Source organism: Oncorhynchus gorbuscha, linkage group LG08 (genome assembly GCF_021184085.1).
Source record: "Oncorhynchus gorbuscha isolate QuinsamMale2020 ecotype Even-year linkage group LG08, OgorEven_v1.0, whole genome shotgun sequence".
NCBI classification, from domain to species: domain Eukaryota; kingdom Metazoa; phylum Chordata; class Actinopteri; order Salmoniformes; family Salmonidae; genus Oncorhynchus; species Oncorhynchus gorbuscha.
The window spans coordinates 42,252,138-42,269,601 of NC_060180.1; the positions used below are offsets into that span (position 1 = coordinate 42,252,138).

Sequence of the window (17,464 nt, forward strand, 5' to 3'; positions counted from 1 at the left end):
ATGGGGAGCCAGAAAGAAGATAAAACAACAGGGAAGGAGAGAGATGGATGGGGAGCCAGAAAGAAGATAAAACTACAGGGAAGGAGAGAGATGGATGGGGAGCCAGAAAGAAGATAAAACAACAGGGAAGGAGAGATGGATGGGGAGCCAGAAAGAAGATAAAACAACAGGGAAGGAGAGATGGATGGGGAGCCAGAAAGAAGATAAAACAACAGGAAAGGAGAGATGGATGGGGAGCCAGAAAGAAGATAAAACAACAGGGAAGGAGAGAGATGGATGGGGAGCCAGAAAGAAGATAAAACTACAGGGAAGGAGAGAGATGGATGGGGAGCCAGAAAGAAGATAAAACTACAGGGAAGGAGAGATGGATGGGGAGCCAGAAAGAAGATAAAACAACAGGGAAGGAGAGATGGATGGGGAGCCAGAAAGAAGATAAAACAACAGGGAAGGAGAGAGATGGATGGGGAGCCAGAAAGAAGAACAGGGAAGGAGAGAGATGGCTGGGGAGCCAGAAAGAATATAAAACAACAGGGAAGGAGAGAGATGGATGGGGAGCCAAAAAGAAGAACAGGGAAGGAGAGAGATGGATGGGGAGCCAGAAAGAAGATAAAAACAACAGGGAAGAAGAGAGATGAATGGGGAGCCAGAAAGAAGATAAAACAACAGGGAATGAGAGAGATGGATGGGGAGCCAGAAAGAAGATAAAAACAACAGGGAAGAAGAGAGATGAATGGGGAGCCAGAAAGAAGATAAAACAACAGGGAATGAGAGAGATGGATGGGGAGCCAGAAAGAAGAAAAAACAACAGGGAAGGAGAGAGATGGATGGGGAACCAGAAAGAAAAACAGGGAAGGAGAGAGATGGATGGGGAGCCAGAAAGAAGAAAAAACAACAGGGAAGGAGAGAGATGGATGGGGAGCCAGAAAGAAGAACAGGGAAGGAGAGAGATGGATGGGGAACCAGAAAGAAGAACAGGGAAGGAGATATGGATGGGGAGCCAGAAAGAAGAACAGGGAAGGAGAGATGGATAGGGAGCCAGAAAGAAGAACAGGGAAGGAGAGAGATGGATGGGGAACCAGAAAGAAGAACAGGGAAGGAGAGATGGATGGGGAGCCAGAAAGAAGAAGAAACAACAGGGAAGGAGAGATGGATGGGGAGCCAGAAAGAAGAACAGGGAAGGAGAGATGGATGGGGAGCCAGAAAGAACAAAAAACAACAGGGAAGGAGAGAGATGGATGGGGAGCCAGAAAGAAGATAAAACAACAGGGAAGGAGAGTGATGGATGGGGAGCCAGAAAGAAGATAAAACAACAGGGAAGGAAAGAGATGGATGGGGAGCCAGAAAGAAGATAAAACAACAGGGAAGGAGAGATGGATGGGGAGCCAGAAAGAAGATAAAACAACAGGGAAGGAGAGAGATGGATGGGGAGCCAGAAAGAAGAACAGGGAAGGAGAGAGATTGATGGGGAGCCAGAAAGAAGATTAAACAACAGGGAAGGAGAGAGATGGATGGGGAGCCAGAAAGAAGAACAGGGAAGGAGAGATGGATGGGGAGCCAGAAAGAAGATTAAACAACAGGGAAGGAGAGAGATGGATGGGGAGCCAGAAAGAAGATAAAACAACAGGGAAGGAGAGAGATGGATGTGGAGCCAGAAAGAAGATAAAACAACAGGGAAGGAGAGAGATGGATGGGGAGCCAGAAAGAAGATAAAACAACAGGGATGGAGAGATGGATGGGGAGCCAGAAAGAAGATAAAACAACAGGGAAGGAGAGAGATGGATGGGGAGCCAGAAAGAAGATTAAACAACAGGGAAGGAGAGATGGATGGGGAGCCAGAAAGAAGATAAAACAACAGGGAAGGAGAGATGGATGGGGAGCCAGAAAGAAGATAAAACAACAGGGAAGGAGAGATGGATGGGGAGCCAGAAAGAAGATAAAACAACAGGGAAGGAGAGAGATTGATGGGGAGCCAGAAAGAATAACAGGGAAGGAGAGAGATGGATGGGTAGCCAGAAAGAAGATAAAACAACAGGGAAGGAGAGAGATGGATGGGGAGCCAGAAAGAATATAAAACAACAGGGAAGGAGAGATGGATGGGGAGCCAGAAAGAAGATAAAACAACAGGGAAGGAGAGAGATGGATGGGGAGCCAGAAAGAAGATAAAACAACATGGAAGGAGAGAGATGGATGGGGAGCCAGAAAGAAGATAAAACAATAGGGAAAAAACAACTTCTTCTTTCTCTCTTTCTTGCGTTCCTTCTTGTCTTTCTGTCACCCCCTTCCTCCTTCCCACCCTCCTTGTTCAGGCAGATCTCGTTGTGATGGTGATGAGTATGGGCTTTACTGAGAAAGTGACTAAACACAGTGGGGCGGTGGCCCATGCTAGAATCATGGGTGTGTTCGTAAATTAAATCTGGAGTGCCAGAGTGCGCTCTGGGCATTCATAAATTCAGAGTGTTGTCAAATTTCTTGTTGGTAAATTCAGAGCGTTACGCTCTGGGAGTGTTCAGAGGGCACACTGTACACTCTGGCGAGGAGTACGGTTGATCCCAGAGGTCTGACCTCACAAGGGCAGTCAAGCACCCAAGCTAACTGGCTAATGTTGGCTAGCTTGCTAGCTACTTCCAGACACAATGAGAGAACACCTCATACTGATCATTTTAACCCCGCTAGCAGAGCGGGTTAGGCTGTTTTTATGTTATCTAGAGCGTTGGTGACAAACTGTCCTACTGGTAACAATTTCAATATGTTTTTTCACCAGTCATATTCAGCAGGTGTTGTGTGTTTCTAAATTCATCAGTTGTTCTGTGCTCTGGCACACTCAGATGAGAGTGCTCTGAAATCAGAGTAGATAGCCAGAGAGAATTTACGAACGCACCCTACGTCTCTACCGATCAGAGTTACCCATAACCATTCATTCACCTCTCCTTCCTTCCTTTCTCTCTTTCCCTCGGATGCCCATCGGCTCCTACTCTACCACCCCAGGCCCATCCTTCTCTCTTCGCTCTGTTGCCCTCCAGAGGATTTACTGAAACAGTGAGTCAGTACTCTACAGTTAGCCGTCACGCTAACACTAGGATAACTCTCTGACCTACTTTCCAAAGAGGCTTTTCCCCTCCACTCGCTCTGCCTGGATGTCTGCTTTATGCTGATAACTGGACACGTACACATGTATGTGTGCAGTTACACGCGCACGCACACACATACACACTCCAGCTTATGTTAATAGGAACATAAAGCCTGAGAGACATGAAGTGTGTGTGTGTGTTTTATGAGCATGAGTATTCTACTCTAAATCGCTCTGCTGAGACTTTGTTTGTTGTGAGGCTTTTTGCGTGAAAGGAATGTATGTCTCATCTAAATGACATATTCAGGAGCTTAGTCTTTGTGTTTGATCTCTCTCTTTCTAGAGCAGGCTTCTTCCCCCCCCCCCTTTCTCTACCTCCCTTCCTAACACATCTCTTCAGGTACATCTCTCTATTTCTGCTTTCTCCTGTCCACCTCACACTTCCATTCATCTTCCCTCCTTTCCTCATGTGATGGGGTTATTCCGGACGCTATCGAACAGAGTCTGGCATAGTAAGGCAGCAAGGAATGGCCAGACCCCTCCTAACTTATACACCTTCATGAACGACATACAGAGAGGGCGGGAGAGAGTTCCTTTTACATTTACAGAGAGATCCTGACACAATCATTCCCTGCATCTGCTTCCAGAATGAGAGGGGGAAATATGCAAGATGGCACAGTTTAATATGGCACTTCATATGTGTGTAAATTAAGGGAGCATGGTACATGGTGTGTGTGTGTGTGTGTGTGTGTGTGTGTGTGTGTGTGTGTGTGTGTGTGTGTGTGTGTGTGTGTGTGTGTGTGTGTGTGTGTGTGTGTGTGTGTGTGTGTGTGTGTGTGTGTGTGTGTGTGTGTGTGTGTGTGTGTGTGTGTGTGTTTAGCATTGAAAATAAAAGAAGTCACGTACATATGCACAGGGCTGATTACAATAACAAGGATGGGTATGGAAGCTGTGCTTCAAGACAGTGGTCCATTTACCCGACCAGCCAGCCAGGATCAGACTAGAACTACTGAATAATTCAAACTAGGAAAGAAGCTGAATCAACCACTGCTCTTTTACTTTTCTTTCCCCCTTCTTCATTCAGCCATGTTGTTCTTCAATCCATTTGGACAAAGATAGATGCATGTGGCTCCCGAGTGGTGCAGAGGTCTAAGGCACTGCATCTCGGTGCTAGAGGCATCACTACAGACGCCCTGGTTCAAAAATTGAAACACTCACACACAGACACTTTCTCTCTCTGTCACTGTGTGCTTTTCAAAGTGAACGCCTGTCACCTGCGCCTTTACACAAACAGTATCTGTCCACACGGCGGATGGATGGGCCGCCGAGGTCAGACAAAACAAACACCTTAGCAGGGGTTTAAGTTAAGGTAGTTGATGCAAACTAGCCACTTGCGAAATGCACTCATTAAAAATAACCTCTGTGATCTCCGTCTTGCTAGCTTCTATTTAGTGTTTTATTCAAGAGGATAAAGTACTGTCGTAGGCAGTGATGTAGTTCCTCTGTGCCAAAAGAGACCATCATTTAAACCAGACCATCTCATAATCAATCCCCCGACCCCAAGTTGCCTAGGGTCAAGACTACTCTCTCTTAACCCTTCTCGTTCCCTCTCTCTAATCCACTCTTTTGTCTTTCCTCTCTTTCTCCACACTTTTCACCAGTTTCTTTTCTCTCGATCTCTCCCTTCAACCCCCCCTGTACTAGACAACCATATAGGTACTTCTAAAAAGATGGACCTGTTGCAGTGGTGGGTGGGAGAAAAGACAAACATACTCTCCTTTTCACACTACCACCTCCGACCACCACCATGAGAACTAACAGCTGGGGAGGCGGATGACAGACATGGAGAGAGAATGAAAAAGAGAGATGGAAAGTGGGGATTAGCCAGGTGTTTGATAATAAAGGTAAAGTGGGGACAATGTAGGGAAAGAAAATTGGGTCAAGGGTGTGAAATTGGTGTGGAATGGGTGTGATGGAGAGAATGAAGAGGATGGAATGGTTGGATGGGTGTGGAATGGGTGTGAGGGAGAGAGAGAGAGAGAGAGAGAGAGAGAGAGAGAGAGAGAGAGAGAGAGAGAGAGAGAGAGAGAGAGAGAGAGAGAGAGAGAATGGAATGGTGGGATGGGTGTGGAATGGTGGGAGGGAGAGAGAGAATGAAAAGAATGGAATGGTTGGATGGGTGTGGAATGGGAAGGGGACACACAGAGTGAAGGAGACCAGCCGGTAGGGTGAGGGAAGGTGGAGAGGGGGAGTAAGGAAGGAGACACACAGAGTGAAGGAGACCAGCCGGTAGGGTGAGGGAAGGTGGAGAGGGGGAGTAAGGAAGGAGACACACAGAGTGAAGGAGACCAGCCGGTAGGGTGAGGGAAGGTGGAGAGGGGGAGTAAGGAAGGAGACAACAAGGTGGAGGAGGGATTGAGGGAGGTTTTAATGAGCCCTCTCCTCTTCTCTTTTCTCCTCTTCCTCCTTTCCTGTCTTGCTATGTGGTTAGGTTGTGGTTCATTTAGTGTGTGTGTGTGTGTGTCAAGTTAAGTTCTTGTACTCACAGCTGTCTTCCTCCTCAGTGATGGCACTAATGACGTAGCAGGCGTACACGAAGCCCAGGAGCTGAGAAAACACACACAGTGAGTTAGAACACACAGAGGAGTGTGTTTGTGCGAACATATGAAGTACAACTATAGGATAGAGTGGAAAGGGCAAACATACAGTACCCTAGGGGATAAACACCGGCATTCAGAAATAGCGACTGTTGACGTGAGTGTATGTACAGGGAGTAGCTGGTTGGGGGATGACACAACAGGGTTGCAATCAAAATCACTGATCAGTACATAAATCAGCATGTGCAGTATGAGTCTATGAGCTCATCTATATTCCTCTCTATCTAAATAATGCAATACACAAATCAACAACATGTCCAGAGACACTTCCTCGGAAAACAAACACATGAAGACACCCTGCACTTAAACAAGCTGGTATTAGATAACCAAACCAAGAACACTATTCTGGGCTCAGCAACCCATCGTCCTGAAACTACGCAAAGTGACAATAGGCTGTACTGTTGGCAGATGGCTGTCATCTATTCTGAGACAAACACACTGGGGCTAAGAAAGACAGACAGACAGACACTCTCTACCTCCAATGACTTGGCACACTGCCATGCCAATTAAACCAGCATCGGGCACAATGCCCTCTAAACACACACTGGGCAACCGGAGACTGTGTGTGTGTGTGTGTATGTATGTGTGTGTGTGTGTGGATGTGTGTGTGTGCGTGTGTGTATTTGGGCATGCATGTTTTCATGCACAAGTGAGCCTAGTGATGGTCCAGGCTATACAGTATATGAGTGTCTGTCTGTGTCTGTGTTCTCGAAGGGTAATGACTAGTCCTATAATCACACCTCAGACAACATTAGCAGCCTAAATGAGTTTTAAGAGAGGAAATTGAGTCCATCCTACCTTCTTTCAATCAGCTAATTACCTCTGACAGGCAGGCCAGTCACTACTACAGTAGTAGAGAATGAACATAGACGTAAAGCCTGGACCACACACAAGATGGTGTTAGCAGCTGGGGGCCAGTGTTTGATATGTATGAATTGCCTCGATTAAAGTGTCTGGAGGGATCAGCCAACAACACAGTCAGCAAATGCAGACGGTCAGGGTGGGGGGATAGCGCACCTAGGGTGGTTGATAGGGAGGTTGTATGTGGGTGTTTAACTCAACTGTTGACCTGAATCTGTAGCCTTTCAGTCATTACATCAGTCCAACAGCTTGTTAACATTAAGTCAACTGGTCCCATGTGGCCCATTTGGTCAAGCTTGGCGCTTGCAACCCCAAGGTTGTGGGTTCCATTCCCATGGGGCACCAGGATGAAGTCAAAATGCAGTCACTACTGTAAGTCCCTCTGGACAAGAGTGTCTTCTAAATGACAAAATAATGTACACAGACACCGCTATTTGTTTCTCTCTCCCTGAGCTTTTTCTTCGTCCTCCCCTCGTCTCTCTCGGCCGTCTGTGAGGGTCTCTCCGTTCTATTAGCACTAATGGAAAGTGACTCCTCTGACATCTCCCCTCGTCTCTCTCGGCCGTCTGTGAGGGTCTCTCCGTTCTATTAGCACTAATGGAAAGTGACTCTGACATCTCCCCTCGTCTCTCTCGGCCGTCTGTGGGGGTCTCTCCGTTCTATTAGCACTAATGGAAAGTGACTCCTCTGACATCTCCCCTCGTCTCTCTCGGCCGTCTGTGGGGGTCTCTCCGTTCTAATAGCACTAATGGAAAGTGACTCCTCTGACATCTCCCCGTCTCTCTCGGCCGTCTGTGGGGGTCTCTCCGTTCTATTAGCACTAATGGAAAGTGACTCCTCTGACATCTCCCCTCGTCTCTCTCGGCCGTCTGTGGGGGTCTCTCCGTTCTAATAGCACTAATGGAAAGTGACTCCTCTGACATCTCCCCTCGTCTCTCTCGGCCGTCTGTGGGGGTCTCTCCGTTCTAATAGCACTAATGGAAAGTGACTCCTCTGACATCTCCCCTCGTCTCTCTCGGCCGTCTGTGGGGGTCTCTCCGTTCTAATAGCACTAATGGAAAGTGACTCCTCTGACATCTCCCCTCGTCTCTCTCGGCCGTCTGTGGGGGTCTCTCCGTTCTAATAGCACTAATGGAAAGTGACTCCTCTGACATCTCCCCACGTCTCTCTCGGCCGTCTGTGGGGGTCTCTCCGTTCTATTAGCACTAATGGAAAGTGACTCCTCTGACATCTCCCCTCGTCTCTCTTGGCCGTCTGTGGGGGTCTCTCCGTTCTAATAACACTAATGGAAAGTGACTCTGACATCTCCCCTCGTCTCTCTCGGCCGTCTGTGGGGGTCTCTCTGTTCTAATAACACTAATGGAAAGTGACTCTGACATCTCCCCACGTCTCTCTCGGCCGTCTGTGGGGGTCTCTCCGTTCTAATAACACTAATGGAAAGTGACTCTGACATCTCCCCACGTCTCTCTCGGCCGTCTGTGGGGGTCTCTCCGTTCTAATAACACTAATGGAAAGTGACTCTGACATCTCCCCTCGTCTCTCTCGGCCGTCTGTGGGGGTCTCTCCGTTCTAATAACACTAATGGAAAGTGACTCCTCTGACATCTCCCCTCGTCTCTCTCGGCCGTCTGTGGGGATCTCTCCGTTCTAATAACACTAATGGAAAGTGACTCTGACATCTCCCCTTGTCTCTCTCGGCCGTCTGTGGGGGTCTCTCCGTTCTAATAACAATAATGGAAAGTACCTCCTCTGACATCTCCCCTCGTCTCTCTCGGCCGTCTGTGGGGGTCTCTCCGTTCTAATAACACTAATGGAAAGTACCTCCTCTGACATCTCCCCTCGTCTCTCTCGGCCGTCTGTGGGGGTCTCTCCGTTCAATTAGCACTAATGGAAAGTACCTCCTCTGACATCTCCCCTCGTCTCTCTCGGCCGTCTGTGGGGGTCTCTCCGTTCTATTAGCACTAATGGAAAGTGACTCTGACATCTCCCCTCGTCTCTCTCGGCCGTCTGTGGGGGTCTCTCCGTTCTAATAGCACTAATGGAAAGTGACTCCTCTGACATCTCCCCACGTCTCTCTCGGCCGTCTGTGGGGGTCTCTCCGTTCTAATAGCACTAATGGAAAGTGACTCCTCTGACACCTCCCCACGTCTCTCTCGGCCGTCTGTGGGGGTCTCTCCGTTCTAATAGCACTAATGGAAAGTGACTCTGACATCTCCCCTCGTCTCTCTCGGCCGTCTGTGGGGGTCTCTCTGTTCTAGTAGCACTAATGGTTTAATTTGCTGTTCATCTATTATCTTTAGCAAACAGTGGAGGCTGCTGAGGGGAGGACAGCTCATAATAATGTCTGGTACCGAGCCAATGGAAACCATGTGTTTGATGTATTTGATGACATTCCACCCATTCCACCAATCTCCTGTGATAGCAAAGCTTATCAGAGGAAACGGGCTTAGCGAGAAAATATGATATTCCACATTTCACGCTATTCATCCTCTCAGGATAACATCAGCCCACACACAAGCAGACACAATCACAATAATACATGTGCATGTACACACAAACACATTTACACGCACGCACGCACACACACACACACACACACACACACACACACACACACACACACACACACACACACACACACACACACACACACACACACACACACACACACACACACACACACACACACACACACACACACACACACACACACACACTACTGCCAGTGAGAAGCAGTGTAGATTTGAAGGACACACAGCTGCTCAGCTAGGGGAGACAGACATTTGCATGCGTTAATGAAGGGCACTGTCAAAGCTGAAAATATTAGCCCAGGTAGAGAGAGTCAACCGGATTCCACACACACACACACACACACACACACACACACACACACACACACACACACACACACACACACACACACACACACACACACACACACACACACGCACACACGCACATGCACACACGTACATGCACACACACACACACACGCATACGCATACGCACATGCACACACACACACACACACACACACACACACGCACACATACACACGCACATACATGCACACACACACACACACACACACATACATACATGCACACACACACATGCACACACACAGAGGAAATGAGGACATGTTGTGGAATTGAGGCCTTCATCAGGGTGCTCAGTCCAGTACCACGTATTGTTTTTCTTTCAATCATTTTACTTTGCCAGTTATTTTTCAGTCAGTCCTTTGCATGTGTGTGTGTGTGAGGAGGGGGATTTCCATTGATTGGCTGGCTAATTAACACACTATTGATCTGGCTCTCTGTCCTTGGAGAAAAGCACAATGCAGCCATTTTTTATATCAATTTCAAATAATTTCTGGGTAACAATTAATTACCTTACTGTAATAGTTTTCCAATAAAATGGTTGAAAATAAAAAATATATAGATTTTTAGCAAAACATTTTTTCTCAAGATAGAATTGAGTCAGGACTGTCTGGGAATGGTCTTAATGGGGAGGTGATAACTGAAATCCAGCTGTTATTGGCAGAGAGTTTTGGAACTCTCTTTGTTATTCGTCTATTAGCTACTTTACCGCCAGGTGATGTCACCAGGCAATCCTAAACTCCACCCATCTCCACCTGCTGAATAAAAAGGGCTTGTGTAGATTGTCTTTTCAACTAGCAATTTTCAGGAAATAACAAAAACAACAGAAATTCACACTTTTACAGTGACAGTTTCATCAGCTGCTGTACAATATGATACAAAACACAGGAAAAAGTGAACGTTGACTGCACTGGACCTTTAAGTGTTCTTTAATGAAGGGAATGAATGTAGATCTGTCTATCACAATTGAGAGAGAGAGATAATTAGAAAGATGAGTTCTACAGTTCAGGTGAGGAACACTGGATTCAGACCCTGAAGAGTAACAATGCTCATAATGGTAGCTAAGAGGGGAACAAACAAGAATGTATTCTAAATACATAGTTCATCTTCACAGATTTCTGGCCCCATTGGGCATACACTTGCAAAAATAGACTGGGCAGCAGAAAAAAAAAGTTTGTTTTTTTACCACTTCCAAAGCAAATGTAGACAAGTAGCCAACTCCAAATGAGTGACATTAAACACATGCTGAGTCTACTATGCCCACATGTGATAGGCCGAGGGTCATGGTAAGATGAGCACAAGAACTCCACCATCCTCACACTACATCCACCCAAGTGGCATGACACAAATTCTTAAATTATAAACAAATCACATTTGCATAATAAGAGTTTACTTTCATTGAAAAATCCTATTTTAGTAGTTCTTGTTGGATTGTGAGTGTTTGTCTCATTTTTAAGGTAAAGAAAAAAAAAGTTATGAAATCGTTTTACGTTGCATGTTGGAATTTACAAGGATTGAAGTCCACTGCTTTTGGACTAAAGAGCAGAAACCCAGACTTCCGGAAAGAAATTGATGATGTTGATATTGTAGTACTGGTGATGTTTCCACTGGCTATGCACTAGGTTATAGGGAGATAATCATACAATCCACTAAATTAAAAGGAATCAAACTGGGCAGAGACTCAGGGGGAATGCTAATATGGTATAAATCTGAACTAATTTATTCAATCAAATTGTCAAAACAGGAGAATTATTTATCTGGTTTAAAATCAACAAGGAGGCCATCTTGACAGATGAAAGCATCTTCCTCTGTGCCTCATACATTCCCCCCTCAGAGACCCTACTTCAATGAAGAGAGTTTCTCCATTTCCTCCACATACATTCCCCCCTCAGAGTCACACTACTTCAATGAAGAGAGTTTCTCAATTTCCTCCTCATACATTCCCCCCTCAGAGACCCTACTTCAATGAAGAGAGTTTCTTCATTTCCTCCACATACATTCCCCCCTCAGAGTCACCCAACTTCAATGAAGAGTTTCTCCATTTCCTCCTCATACATTCCCCACTCAGAGTCACACTACTTCAATGAAGAGAGTTTCTCCATTTCCTCCACATACATTCCCCCCTCAGAGTCACACTACTTCAATGAAGAGAGTTTCTCCATTTCCTCCTCATACATTCCCCCCTCAGAGTCACCCAACTTCAATGAAGAGAGTTCCTCCATTTCCTCCTCATACATTCCCCCCTCAGAGACCCTAATTCAATGAAGAGAGTTTCTCCATTTCCTCCTCATACATTCCCCCCTCAGTCACCCAACTTCAATGAAGAGAGTTCCTCCATTTCCTCCTCATACATTCCCCCCTCAGAGACCCTACTTCAATGAAGAGAGTTTCTCCATTTCCTCCTCATACATTCCCCCCTCAGAGTCACACTACTTCAATGAAGAGAGTTTCTCAATTTCCTCCTCATACATTCCCCCCTCAGAGACCCTACTTCAATGAAGAGAGTTTCTTCATTTCCTCCACATACATTCCCCCCTCAGAGTCACCCAACTTCAATGAATAGTTTCTCCATTTCCTCCTCATACATTCCCCACTCAGAGTCACACTACTTCAATGAAGAGAGTTTCTCCATTTCCTCCACATACATTCCCCCCTCAGAGTCACCCTAATTCAATGAAGAGAGTTTCTCCATTTCCTCCACATACATTCCCCCCTCAGAGTCACCCTAATTCAATGAAGAGAGTTCCTCCATTTCCTCCTCATACATTCCCCCCTCAGAGACCCTACTTCAATGAAGAGAGTTTCTCCATTTCCTCCTCATACATTCCCCCCTCAGAGACCCTACTTCAATGAAGAGAGTTTCTCCATTTCCTCCACATACATTCCCCCCTCAGAGTCACACTACTTCAATGAAGAGAGTTTCTCAATTTCCTCCTCATACATTCCCCCCTCAGAGACCCTACTTCAATGAAGAGAGTTTCTCCATTTCCTCCTCATACATTCCCCACTCAGAGTCACACTACTTCAATGAAGAGAGTTTCTCCATTTCCTCCACATACATTCCCCCCTCAGAGACCCTAATTCAATGAAGAGAGTTTCTCCATTTCCTCCACATACATTCCCCCCTCAGAGTCACCCAACTTCAATGAAGAGAGTTCCTCCATTTCCTCCTCATACATTCCCCCTCAGAGACCCTAATTCAATGAAGACCCTAATTCAAGAGTTTCTCCATTTCCTCCTCATACATTCCCCCTCAGTCACCCAACTTCAATGAAGAGAGTTCCTCCATTTCCTCCTCATACATTCCCCCTCAGAGACCCTACTTCAATGAAGAGTTTCTCCATTTCCTCCTCATACATTCCCCCTCAGAGTCACCCTACTTCAATGAAGAGAGTTTCTCCATTTCCTCCTCATACATTCCCCCTCAGTCACCCAACTTCAATGAAGAGAGTTCCTCCATTTCCTCCTCATACATTCCCCCTCAGAGACCCTACTTCAATGAAGAGTTTCTCCATTTCCTCCTCATACATTCCCCCTCAGAGTCACCCTACTTCAATGAAGAGAGTTTCTCCATTTCCTCCTCATACATTCCCCCTCAGAGTCACCCTACTTCAATGAAGAGAGTTTCTCCATTTCCTCCTCATACATTCCCCCTCAGTCACCCTACTTCAATGAAGAGAGTTTCTCCATTTCCTCCACATACATTCCCCCTCAGAGACCCTACTTCAATGAAGAGAGTATCTCCATTTCCTCCTCATACATTCCCCCTCAGAGTCACCCAACTTCAATGAAGAGAGTATCTCCATTTCCTCCTCATACATTCCCCCCTCAGAGACCGTGCTTCAATGAAGAGAGTTTCTCCATTTCCTCCACATACATTCCCCCCTCAGAGACCCTACTTTAATGAAGAGAGTATCTCCATTTCCTCCTCATACATTCCCCCCTCAGAGACCGTACTTCAATGAAGAGAGTTTCTCCATTTCCTCCACATACATTCCCCACTCAGAGACCCTACTTCAATGAAGAGAGTTCCTCCATTTCCTCCTCATACATTCCCCACTCAGAGACCCTACTTCAATGAAGAGAGTTTCTCCATTTCCTCCTCATACATTCCCCCCTCAGAGTCACACTACTTCAATGAAGAGGGTTTCTCCATTTCCTCCACATACATTCCCCCCTCAGAGACCCTACTTCAATGAAGAGAGTTTCTCCATTCTAGAGGGGGAAATTAGTCACTTTCAGGCCCAAGGCAACGTACTGGTCTGTGGAGACCTGCATGCTAGAACAGCAGAAGAACAAGACACTATTAACAGTCATGGGGATAAACACCTACCAGGAAGCAACAACCTTTCCCTCCCCACATACCCCCACAGAAACAACTATGACAAAGTGAAAAACAAAAACGGAGTACATCTCGTGAAGCTCTGTGAACACTGGGTCTGTACATAGTCAATGGTTGGCTGAGAGGGGACTCTTTTGGTAGGTACACCTACAGCTCTGTGGAACACTGGGTCTGTACATAGTCAATGGTAGGCTGAGAGGGGACTCTTTTGGTAGGTACACCTACAGCTTTGTGGAACACTGGGTCTGTACATAGTCAATGGTTGGCTGAGAGGGGACTATTTTGGTAGGTACATCTACAGCTCTGTGGAACACTTGGTCTGTACATAGTCAATGGTAGGCTGTGAGGGGTCCCTTTTGGTAGGTACACCTACAGCTCTGTGGAACACTGGGTTTGTACATAGTCAATGGTTGGCTGAGAGGGGACTCTTTTGGTAGGTACACCTACAGCTCTGTGGAACACTGGGTCTGTACATAGTCAATAGCAGGCTGAGAGGGGACTCTTTTGGTAGGTACACCTACAGCTCTGTGGAACACTGGGTCTGTACATAGTCAATGGCAGGCTGAGAGGGGACTCTTTTGGTAGGTACACCTACAGCTCTGTGGAACACTGGGTCTGTACATAGTCAATGGCAGGCTGAGAGGGGACTCTTTTGGTAGGTGCACCTACAGCTCATCCCTTGGCAGCAGCACTGTAGACTACTTCCTCACTGACCTAAACCCAGAGTCTCTCAGAGCCTTCACAGTCAGCCCACTAACACCTCTCTCAGACCACAGTAAAATCACAGTGTATCTGAGAAGATCAGAACCCAACCATGAAGCATCACGGCCCAATAAATGACATGGTACAAAACAGGCCTATAGATGGAGTGCAAACAGTACAGACATCTACCAAAAAGCAATTAGTAGACAAAAAATACAATCTCTCCTGGACAACTTTTTAGCCTTAACATTCTCCTATAGCAATGAAGGTGTAAATTTGGCTGTTTGGAACATAACCTTTATATTTGACAAATTAGCCTCCTTGGCTCATTTAAAGAAGCATAAGAGCAAACCAGATAACAGATAATGAAAAATGGTTTGATAATTATTGCAAAAATCTAAGAAAGTCATTGAGAAATATATCTAATCAAAAACACAGAACCAGACCTCAAAAATATACACCTTCAATACGGGGAAGCACTGAAGCAATACAAACACACCCTGAGAACAAAAAAAGGAACAGCACATTAGAAATCAGCTGGATGGAATTGAGGAATCGATAAGAGTCAAACCACTTATGGGAGAATTGGAATAAATTAAACAAACCTCATCATGAGGAATTGGCTCTCCAAAATGGGGATATGTGGAGAAATCACTTTGCAAACCTCTACAGTGATATAACAAGGAGCACAGAACAACAAGATATACAAGAAAAATGACAAATCCTTAAATCAGCAGTCAAAGACCATCAGAATCCTGTGGTTTACCCCAATTACAGAAGAGGAATTATTGGAAAAACTATGCACTCTCCAACCCAAAAAGGCCTGTGGCGCTGATGGTATTTTAAATGAAATGATCAAATATACAGACCACATATTCAAATTGGCTATACTCAAACTCTTCAACATTATCCTCACTGCAGGTATTTTCCCCGATATTTGGAACCAGGGATTGATCACACCAATCTATAAAAATGGAGACAAATTTGACCCAAATAATTACAGAGGAATTTGCGTTAACAGAAAGTTGGGTAAAATTCTCTGCAGTATTATAAATAGCTACTACATCATTTCCTTGAAGAACACAACGTCCTGAGCAGAAGCCAGATTGGATTTCTAAAAAATGATCGTACAAAAGACCACATTTACACCCTCCACACACTCTAATTGATGAACAAGTAAACCAAAACAAAGGCAAAATCTACTCGTGTTTTTTAGATTTCAAGAAAGCATTTGATTCTATTTGGCATGAAGATGACCTGGTGCTGCTGTCTCCCACTAAAGAGGGGTTACAGCAGCACCTAGATCATCTTCACAGGTTCTGTCAGACCTGGACTCTGACCGTTAACCTAAAGAAAACAAATATGATGAGATTCCAAAAAAGGTCCGGAAATAAGGATGAGAAATATAAATTCTATTGGACACCGTTCTATTAGAACACACCAAAAACTACACATATCTAGGACTAAATATCAGCAACACAGGTAGCTTTCACATGGCTGTGAATGAGCAGAGAGACAAAGCAAGAAGAGCATTCTATGCCATTAAAATCGAAATTCCAATTAGAATCTGGCTCAAAATGTTTAAATCAGTTAGAGAACCAATTGCTCTATATTTCAGTGAAGTATGGGGTCCAATCTCTAATAATGAATTTACCAAATGGGACAAACATCCAATCGAAATACTGCATGCAGAGTTTTGCAAGACTGTATTGCAAGTGCAAAGAAAAATGAATACCCCCTCCTCATTCGAATAGAAAAAAGAGCCATCAAACTTTACAACCATCTAAAAACAAGTGACCCCAAAACATTCCATCACACAGCCCTAGAATGTCAAGAGATGAAACAAGAGAAGAGTCCCCTCAGCCAGCTGGTTCTGAGGCTCAGTTCACCAAACCAACCCCATAGAGCTTCAGGACAGCACTCAGACAATCTGGCCCAACCAAATCTTCACAAAACAAAAATAAAAATATATCACCTATTGGAAAGACACCACAAAATAATCAAAGTAAACTTCAATTCTATTTGGCTCTAAACAGACAGTACGTGGTGGCAGACTATCTGACCACTGTGACTGATAGAAAACTGAGGAAAACATTGACTAGGTACAGACTCAGTGAGCACAGTCTGGCTATAGAGACCGGTCGTCACAGACAAACCTGGCTGCCCAGAGCGGACAGGCTGTGCTCACTCTGAGACAGAGCTGAATTTCCTATTACACTGTGACAAATACTCAGACCTAAGAGAACATTTCTTTCCCAAAATTATAATTCAATACAAAGAATTGGAAACTGTAAAAGATGTAGAAAAAATCAAAAATGTATTGGGTGAAAAGCCAAAATGTGCAGTTTTGGCAGCCAAATATGTGTCCTCCTGCCACAACCTGTGGGACAGCCAGTGAAAAGTGCAAAGTAATGTCGATAATATTTCCCATCTTGTTTTGTTTTGTTTTGTCTTTCATACCAATGTTGACACTGGTCTACTACCATTGCTTTAATGTATTTTTGTTCTCATTAATATTGTTGTTGATGTTAATGGTAATCCCATGTCCACTACTACTATTATTATTGCTGTTGGTCCCACCATTTACTTTACTTGAAACATGTTGGTACTACAGACTTGTACAGGTTGAAAATGTCAGTGGAGACACTTGCTAGCTGGTCAGCGCATGCTCAGAGTACACGTCCTGGTAATCCGTCTGGCCCTGCGGCCTTGTGAATGTTGCCCTGCCTAAAGGTCTTACTCACATTAGCTGCGGAGAGCGTGATCTCAGAGTTGTATGGTACAGCTGGTGTTCTCATGCATGTTTCAGAGTTATTTGCCTCAAAGCGAGCATAGAAGTAGTTTAGCTCGTCTGGTAGGCTCGTGTCACTGGGCAGCTCTCCTCTGTGCCCCCCTTTGTAGTCTATAATGGTTTGCAAGCCCTGCCACATCCGATGAGCTTCAGAGCCGGTGTAGTA

The 17,464-nt window shown here is 45.3% G+C and overlaps 1 protein-coding gene across 3 annotated transcripts in view; it reads right to left on the minus strand.

Annotated features, from left to right (window-relative positions):
• Window positions 1-17,464, minus strand: part of LOC124040871 (sodium/potassium-transporting ATPase subunit beta-1-interacting protein 3-like) — a 140,708-nt gene that overhangs the window by 13,112 nt on the left and 110,132 nt on the right. For all 3 annotated transcript variants that reach the window (XM_046357980.1, XM_046357978.1, XM_046357979.1), the window contains exon 5: window positions 5,614-5,674. In XM_046357980.1, coding sequence (XP_046213936.1) covers window positions 5,614-5,674 — 61 coding nt within the window. The remainder of the gene's footprint in view (window positions 1-5,613; window positions 5,675-17,464) is intronic.